This window comes from Musa acuminata, chromosome BXJ2-9 (assembly GCF_036884655.1).
Source record: "Musa acuminata AAA Group cultivar baxijiao chromosome BXJ2-9, Cavendish_Baxijiao_AAA, whole genome shotgun sequence".
NCBI classification, from domain to species: domain Eukaryota; kingdom Viridiplantae; phylum Streptophyta; class Magnoliopsida; order Zingiberales; family Musaceae; genus Musa; species Musa acuminata.
This window is the reverse complement of record NC_088346.1, coordinates 16,667,501-16,677,135: the sequence shown is the minus strand read 5'-3', so window position 1 is coordinate 16,677,135 and position 9,635 is coordinate 16,667,501. Positions and strand designations below refer to the sequence as shown.

General features: G+C 41.9%; 2 protein-coding genes across 2 annotated transcripts in view; both read left to right on the top strand.

Moving 5' to 3' along the window:
- The first annotated feature begins 3,554 nt into the window (after positions 1-3,554).
- Positions 3,555-8,646, top strand: LOC135622016 (probable protein S-acyltransferase 3). Its single transcript, XM_065123643.1, is given in 6 exon segments — positions 3,555-3,799; positions 6,733-6,952; positions 7,185-7,343; positions 7,383-7,664; positions 7,757-7,990; positions 8,424-8,646. Coding segments are annotated over 6 exon segments (1,362 nt in total). The 3' UTR covers position 8,646.
- A 599-nt stretch (positions 8,647-9,245) lies between these two features.
- LOC135623275 (uncharacterized) overlaps positions 9,246-9,635 on the top strand; it is a 10,094-nt gene continuing 9,704 nt past the window's right edge. Inside the window, exon 1 of the mRNA XM_065126059.1 lies at positions 9,246-9,469. Coding sequence (XP_064982131.1) covers positions 9,278-9,469 — 192 coding nt within the window. The 5' untranslated portion in view covers positions 9,246-9,277. The remainder of the gene's footprint in view (positions 9,470-9,635) is intronic.

The window sequence follows — 9,635 nt, the reverse complement described above, 5'->3', positions numbered from 1 at the left end:
TCATAGTGTGCTGCAATAGCCAATAGAATTCTGATGGATTTTAGCATTGCTACGGGTGAGAAGGTTTCGTCGTAGTCAACACATTGCCTTTGACGATACCCCTTAGCCTCTAGCCTTACTTTATAGGTCTCTACCTTTCCATCTACTCCGATCTTTTTTTGAAAGATCCACTTGCAACCGATGGATACAATACCTTCGGGTGTATCAACTAGGTTTCAAACCTTGTTGGAGTACATAGAATCCATCTCAGAATTCATGGCTTCTTGCCACTTCCCGGAGTCTATACTCATAATAGCCTCCTCGTAGGCCTGAGGATCAATATCCTCAACATCCTCTCCTCTAATATGTCCCACATATCTCTTAGGAGGATGTGATACTTTATCAAACCTACGTAAAGTTGAAACTTGTGTATTAGGTACATGAACAGACTCGGGCTGTAGAGTGGTTTTTGAGCTTGGTTCTCCAACTATAGACTCGGTCTGTAGACTCGGGCTACAGACTCGGGCTGTATTAGGTACATGTCCCACATTCTCCCACTATCTCCGTCAAGAATGTGTTCCTTCTCAAGGAACACTGCTCTCTTAGCTATAAAGACCTTTTGGTCCTCGAGATGATAGAAATAATATCCACAAGTTTCCTTGGGGAATCCCACAAATTTGCATTGCTCTGTCCTTGATTCTAACTTATCGGGGTTGTGTCTTATAATGTGGGCAAGGCAACCCCAAATCTTAACAACCTTAAGATCATGCTTCTTTCCTTTCCATATCTTATATGGTGTAGACACTACCGACTTAGTTGGAACTATGTTTAGAAGGTAAGTTGTGGTTTCTAGGGCATATCCCTAGAATGAGATGGGTAGGTCAGCGAAACTCATCATGGACCGTACCATGTCTAATAGCGTACGATTTCTCGTTTCAGAGACACCATTGTGCTGAGGTGTATAAGGAGGTGTCCATTGGGATAATATCTCATGGTCCTTGAGGAACTGAGTAAACTCTGTACTTAAGTACTCACCTCCTCGATCTGATCGAAGAGTTTTGATACTCTTTCCAATCAGGTTCTCTACCTTATTCTTATACTCTCTGAATTTCTCAAAGGCCTCGGACTTGTACTTCATTAAGTACACATATCCATACCTTGAGAAATCATCAGTAAAGGTAATGAAATAGGAGTAACCACCAATGGCATGAGTTGACATGGGTCCATATATATCATTATGTATGAGTTCCAACAGCTCAGTGGCTCTCTCCAGTTTCACTAAATGGAGAGTTGGTCAGTTTTCCACGAAGGTAAGGCTCACAAGTTGCATATGACACATAGTCGAATGGATCTAGATATCCATAATTTAGCAACTTTTGAATCCTTCTTTCATGGATGTGACCTAACCTACAATGCCACAGGTTTGCACTGTTCATCTCATCTCGTTTCCTCTTGGACACATTTACATTCATGATATGTACCTAAAGCTTCATCAAGCTTTTGTTTCGCCCTTTCTACAAGGTACTCTTTGCGGTTCCTCTTCTAGTGCCCATCTTTACCATAGTGGAAGCACTGGTCTTTGTCCTTTGTTGGGTCTTTCTTAGCAACCTTTGCTTTACCCGGTCTGCCCTTGCCCTTTCCCTTCTTGATGGACCTTTCTGCTTTCCTTTTCTTTCTGGTCTCACCAGTATAGAGAACTGGCTTCTCTTTCTTAATAGTACTCTCTACCTCCCTCAACATATTGAGGAGCTATGGGAGAGTCACCTCAAGCTTGTTCATATTAAAAATAATTATAAACTATGAAAAGGAATCTAGTAGGGACTGAAGCACAATGTCCACACACAAGTTATCCTCTAGGACCATTCTTAGACCTGTGAGTTTCTCTCTATCCACTCAATCATTTTTAGGACATGGTTCTGAATCGGTGTCCCCTCAGTCATCCTAGCGCGGAAGAGGCTCTTGGATATTTCATATCGCTAAGTCCTTCCCTGTTCCTCAAACAATTTGCGGACATGTAGGAGAATAGATCTGACATCTATCTTTTCATGTTGTCTCTGTAACTTAGGAGTCATAGAGCCCAACATATAGCACTAAGCAAGAGTGGAGTCATCAATGTACTTCACATAGCGAGCGATCTCATCCTCGCTTGCCCCTTCTTCGGGCGCAGGCATCATTGTATCAAGGACGTACACGATTTTCTCTACTGTGAGAATAATTCTCAAGTTACATAGCCAATCCGTATAATTTGGACCAGTGAGGCAGTTGACATCAAATATGTCATGTAAGGGATTTGAAAGCGACATTTTTTGAAAATAAAGATGCAGTAGAAATGAATAACATGTAGATTTTGCAAGAAATAAACTATTAAGATATAGACTTCTATCTTAATATGCTCCCACTATTTTACTAACGAGTCACGCGAAACCCTCAGCACGTGAAACAGAAGTCTCCGGTAGACTTCTAGTGGGGATCAAGATCCGATCAGCATCTTAGTGTAACCTCGAGGGACTCGACCAATCACACTAAGCCTAAAAGGTAGGCAACTCTTGCCGATCACAACTCCTTGTGATTCCCGTCCTGTTCGGCCTTTGAATCATCATGGTCTCGAGGGACTCGACCAACCATGATGCTCGGTTAAGTCAACACCTTCGTTACAAGATGAGTCTGATTTGATGATATACCCTCGAGGGACTCAACCAAGCATACCATGTCCTTAGGTCACCGGTGACATCTCTATGTCGTAAACAAGATAGCGAATCACAATATAGGTGAGTCTCGAGGGACTCGACCAACTCAACCTATACCGGGGATCGGTTCTTACTTATAACGATAGAAGGCCACGTGGGTCAATCTAATTACCTCATGTTTACCGACTTAATATTATCGAGAGAGATATTTCTATGATTTGGTATCCTAATATAACATGTCACACATATACATATTTAATATATATCTACATCGCATGAAAAAATATATATACTATCTAGTGTGTGTATAAGCAATCACACCAGATGATCATGGACCATAACCTAATGTGATTAGGCCCGACCTAATAGGCCTAATCACTCACATCAAGATCTATGTGTGCAACGGTGCATCTCCATGCCCTATGATCGTCTATCTCGTCCCCATCGGTTCCGTCGACATCTCGATGCATCTTTATGCATCGCAATCTTCCGTCTCGTGGGTCTCGCTATCGCATCCACGCCCCTGTTGCATCTCCTCATATGATTATAACTTAATCATAGGCATGCAGGCCCGACAATAAACGAGAAATATATGGAGGCTCACAGACCCCAATAATAATAATCACAAGTACATACATCACACGGTCCATGATCATCCGTCCACACAGCATACATCACATGTATAAATAATCATCATCATGTAGGACTACTAGATAATAATAAAAATAATAATCAACTAAATTTTTTAATTAATTAGTATTTTATAAAATCAAGGACATATAGGGAATTTTTTAATTCCTAGGGGTATTTTCATAATTTAGACAAAAGATAGAAATTGAAATTTCTCAAATTTCGAGGGGCAAAACTATCTTTGCCCAGAAAACCCTAATGCCCTCATCCTCCGTAACCGCTGCTGCTGTCGCCGCCTCCGCCAACCTGCCGACGACGGGCTATGCAGCGGAGGGCGGGGTAGCTGCCCTCGCCTGCAAGCGGCACGCCTGTTGGCGGCGCTGCCCCTACAGCTGGGTGCCCCCGCGGGCGGCCCTATGGGCACTGTCCCCTTTGCGGGCGATTCTGCCCTCGTGGCAGTGCTTGCAGGTGGTGTTGCCTCACCGGGCAGCCGCCCCTGCTGGGTTTTTTTTTTGCTCGCGGGAGCAGCGGCCACAGGCGCCGCTGCCTTGCAGCGCGTCACCACGCGAGAGCAGCGGCCGTAGGCGCCGCTGCCCTTGCGGCTACTACTGCAGGCTGCCTACCTGCATGCAGATGGCAGTGCTGCCATCAGCGAGGGCAGCAACAGTTGCTACCCTTTTCCTCTTTTGTGTCAACGATTTTGACATCAAAAGCTTCTCCAAAACACAACACACGTAGTTTAAAACTAATCTATCGCACGAACAACCTGACTCTGATATCACTATTGGGAAAATATTTGGGGGCGACATCACATGCATAGTAGAAGAACAAGAAAAACAAAATCCCCGATTCCCAAAGAGATATTCGTCGTCGTGCGAAGATTAGTGCGCAAAATCCGCGAAACTGAAAAAATGCGTATAGAATATATTGTGTTACCTAGGGAGATCGTATATCCATGTTTTCTTGCAGATCCTTAGGAGAGGGTGAAGGAAGTCAAGCATCCTCCTCTCTAGTGGTGATCCACACAATAGAGCTACGACGACACTCCTCAAAACTCCAGGCCTGCTTTGAGGTGGAGAGGGGAAGGAGAATAGGAGAGGCAAGCAAAGGCTCTAGCCTATGAGGCTCTGAATCCCTCCTATTTATAGAGGTCCCCTATCAAACCCTAATGGATCCTCACCTAGTGGGTATTAGATCTGCATCCAATAACTCAAGCCTTTTAGATTAGTAGATCTCTATCCAATAATCTCTCATGGGTTCTTATTGGATCTCGTCCATGGGATCCAATAATTTAGGGGCTTATTGGATATCCAATAAGACAAGGGCTCTGTCGGATATCTCATATCCGAACCTCTACTCATCGCAATACCTACCATATGTGTGTGACCCTCTAGACCCAATATCGAGCTGGCCATGAGTCATACCTGTTAGAACTCTTTCTAACTCAGTGAATTATTATCCCTGTAATAATTCACTTGACTCATCGACTATGGACGTACTAGGCTACTACGCCGTAGTCCCCAGATGATACAGGGGAATCCAATCCATTGGACCTGTCTGTCCTCAGTTACCGTGTACCTATAGTCCCTCATCCATCTAATATCCCAGATATCGTATATCGAGCATGGTGCTGTCTGACCCATACGGTTTCTACTCGAGTCTCGCTATAATTGGATTCTCCCGGAGAACTCTTTCTCTCTCAACTCGAATCACCTTGGCCAGGGATTTGTCTGAGCAAGAACACATGAGATATTCCTCTCATAACGCCGAGAGTAGATGATCCTCTATCGACACTCAATAGTCCTCGTAAGGTCGACTACCACTCTCAATGACCAGCTATACTAGATCTGGGACATCTAAACCTATAAGTCTGGTATCAAAGAGTGGAGCACTCATACAAGACATCCTTGGTGTTTCAAGTCTAAGGACCAAATATACCACTAGGACTATGGAATCACTGTCTGACAATAAGGCATCATCAACCATCCAACATTCCGTAAGCGGATCAATCAATGTACTCATTCTCCAATAAGCACCTGTACTTTATCCCTAGTGTCCCTACACGAGTAGCTATGAGACCCGTTGCATCCATCATATGGACGGGTATACAGCGCACCAGTCTGTTGCTCTAATACCACTTGTTGGGAAAAGAACCTGTTGAAGCGGAACAATTCTTTTCCTTCTTTGTGTATCAAAATGGGTTTCTCATTAAAATACCAACTTGATATCAAAATGTAAATATCAACCAGCACAGCATAAACAATAGAACAATTAATCAATCACACAGTGAGACCAAATTTTTTAACGTGAAAAACCCAATGTGGGAAAAACCACGGGACCGTAGTCTACCTCAAACTTCCACTATCAATAATAATGATAACAGGTTTATAGTAATCTTCTCTAGAATAACTAGAGGATCATAATAACATCAAGAACATAGATCTTGGCTCTAGCATATCATCGTATAGGATGGATCTCCTCAAAAAAGAATTCTAGGTCTCATAAAATGAGTATAGTATGAAAGTATCTTAGAGAGGATAAACTGTAGATCAACACCATTAGGATTGTAGAGTTTGCTGCAAGGATTCTCCACATAAAATTTGGGCTAAAACTGACAATGTTTGACCACCGCTCGTCAAGCAGAAAACTCATAAACCTAATATTTCTCTCTTATTTTCTCTCTTTTTTTTTCTCTCTCTTTTGCCATGTACTATCGCCGTTCACTGTACCCCCAAACGCTTGCACGCTAAACTCTCTAATTTGCTATCCTCACCTTTCGCCCTTTCTCTCTTAATTATTAATTTGGGCTTATGGCGCAAATTGCCGAAGTCGAGCCGGACCCAACACTAAATAGGTCTTGCACACAACTTAACAATTTGGGCTTTTATTTTATATTTTATGACATCTCATGTATGTTAACTTTCACTAGCTTAACTATGGCTCATTCGATTTATAAAATTTCCAATAAAATTGTGCTCCATGTCATTTAAATTGCTTAAGTTTAATTGATAATTTCTGGGCAAATGGAATTTATACACGATGATTCTTCATATGCCAACACTTCATTATATATATATATATATATATAGTGAGAAACAGCCTTAGAGCCTTAGATCTCACATCAAGCGGTCTGGAGTGATTGTATATTCGTCTTTCAGTTTTGCATTGCGGTTTGGATAAAAAAGCAGTTGCTATGTGCGTCGACGACGGTTGGGATCAACTTTCCTCCACGAACAAAAACAGTAAGGATTACAGGAAGAAGAGAGAACAACCAATGTCAAGCTAAAAGGATGAACCCCTTGACACCACCAATCGAAGAAGAACAAGAAGTTGCGAAAGAGTTGGACCCTTCCTGCAACCATCATCAGCAGTCCATCAATGCCACCAGCCATGAAGAGTCTTCTTCGTCTTCTTCTTCTTCTTCTTCTTCGTTTAGAGGAAACAAACGTGCACTTCGTGTTGTTGGAATTGGTGCCGGAAGTTCCAGTCGTCCACCAAATGAGGTCACCAGAGACGCCACTGGCCGCAGTGACCGAAGTAGATTTGCTAACTGGTTGACCGATACAATTCCGCTGCCTCACTGCTGCTGTCCCTTCTTCGGGGTGCAGCCATTTGGCCCTCGCACCAGACTTTATCAGGTCTGGCAAGGGAAAAACGTAAGTAGTCTCCTTACGGTTCTTCCGACGTGATATGAATTAGTCGTTTCAGAATGATTTTACCATTCTTTTCTTCAAACTTTGAGTGCTTTTTGGCCATAAGAGACTACATACAGTCTCCAATATAAAAAGTAGTTACTAGTTTCACACAGGAGCATCCTGCCCTTATTAGGAAGCAACTAGGGTTCGTCTGCTGCTAACACCGTTGCCGGCGTGTGTCATATCAACGCAGGTATTTTTGTTCGGGGGACATATGGTGTGTGGCCCAGATCCACGAGGTCTCACCTTGACGACAGTGACCATTGTTCTTTCAGATTGGATTTTCTGTGCCTACATAGACGACACTTCACGCTTTGGCTTCAGAGCGACAGCGTCCATGGTTTTAACAGCAGTTGTTAGTATTCACACCTCATTTTGGGCAAAAGATTAGGAATACCGTTTGACTTGTTGAATGCTCTAGCAGGTGATTGTTAATCTGATCTTGGCCAGCACTCGAGACCCAGGAATCATTCCAAGGAATCAAGTCTCAAATGCAACTGACATCATCTCCAGAAGTAGGCGGGTCAGCGTTGAAGGTGTCTCGGTGAAGATTAAATATTGTAAGATATGTAAGATATACCGTCCACCAAGAAGCTGTCACTGTGTTGTCTGTGACAACTGCGTCGATAGATTCGATCACCACTGCCCTTGGATTGGCCAATGCATCGGATTGGTAAGATAACATGATGTGATCATATTATCACTTGATGGGCCAATGCATGCACGCACTTGGATGGTATTAATGGCTATTTCTTCTGGTTGCAGCGAAACTCTCGGTATTACTTGATGTTCATATTATCAGCGTTGGTCTTCTTCAGCTACATATTTGCCTTCTCATGGTTGAGAATTAGGAGAAACTGGTCGAAGACTCGCTCGGGCTTGTTTCGGATGCTTGGGGATGCACCTGAAACCTTTCTCTTAGCACTGTTTAGCTTTATGGCGATCTGGTTGCTCGGAGGGTTCTTCATTTTTCATGCCTATCTTATTGCACACGATCAGGTGTGGTTTCTATCAATTTTTTTTATTCAAATTATAATCATAAAAATCATAATATATTATTATTAGATAAAAATTTTAATGTTAGAAACTGTAGTCGGATAATGAGAGATCAAATTTATGATGCATATATTTTTAATAATAATAAATCGTTCGATCCGAAAACTTAAATGATATCTTTTCTTTTTATCTGAATCGCTATGGGAGAAAATTAGTAATCTCGCTTTATCAATCAGAGATCATGTCCTTTATATTGAGAGTATGGTTTAGTATGAGAGTCTCTCCATCAATTCATCTCCTAAAAATCTTATAATAATTAGAATTTTTTTTTTATAAACTTAAACAAAATTTAATTATATCCTTTTTTTTTTTTCTGAATTGCAGTTTTCATTTAATTATCTATCGTACTTTTTCATCCATCTCATGGAAATTACAGACAGCTCGTGAGAATTTTAAGCAATCATATGCCAAGACTCCTAATCCTTACGATAAAGGGATACTGAGGAACATCAAGGAAGCTTTGTTCACAAGATTGCCACCATCCAAAGTCAATTTTCGAGCGCTCGTTGAGCCTGACTGGTGTTCCATCGCAAGAATGCTTGCGAGTTCTCCTAGCAGAGGAGACGAACCAACAGTTGCAGTGCAGCATGTTCCTTGAGCAGAAAAAGGATCACCGGACAAGAACATGATATCTCTCGTTATCCAGTAGCATCTACTTGATGCTGAAACGATCTTTCCTATAGCTTGTTGCAATCTGTGAGAGTTTGCAAGATGTTAATTTTCTTGTCTAAATTTGGAATTATGATATTTTGAAGCCACTCTGCATTAGTTAAAGTTTTGGGTGTTGTTTATTGTTAAGATTGCTAGACTATGTCTTGTAGTATATTTTATTCTCAACAGTTTTGCGTGTTGTTGCTCTTGGCATTGCTACACTATGATTTTCTAAGTATAATTTACTTTAATTGAAGTTACTGCTACAAATAATAATTCAAAATTAAATCCAATATAATAATTATTCTTCTATTAATTTGATGGATGGTGAACCACTGACTCTAAAGTACACCAAATGAAATTTAAATATAAGCCCTAAAAAATTCCAATAATAATATATTGGGTAATTTGGGAATGCCAAATTATGACCAGATTATTTTAGCATATTATCAAAAGAAAATAAATTAAAAACAATTGAACGGCCGTAACGAATATTGGAGTCAAGGGAGTCTTTTGCAAATATCACGGAGGTGCATTTAACCAGGACCATTGACGCCAGCGGTTTGGGGGAGGGACGGCATGGCGACCGCAGCGGTGGAGGTGATCGGTGTGGTGGGCGGCGGTCAGATGGGATCGGGGATAGCCCAGCTCGCGGCTGTTGCGGGGTTCGACGTCTGGCTCCACGATACCGAACCCTCCGCCCTCCAGCGGGCGCAGAAATCAATCGTCGATTCCATCCGGCACCTCGTCTCCAAGGGTCAGATCTCCCAGGTGATCGTCCGGCCTCATCTCCTTTGCCATCCTTTCGGATTGCTTCCGACACCTTTTTTAGTAACGAATATGTGATGGAATTTTGTTTTATTCATATTAACTTTCTTAGAATAATTTCGAATCGGTCCAGATTTTACGTAAGTTTAAAACAATGAAATCTTGGACC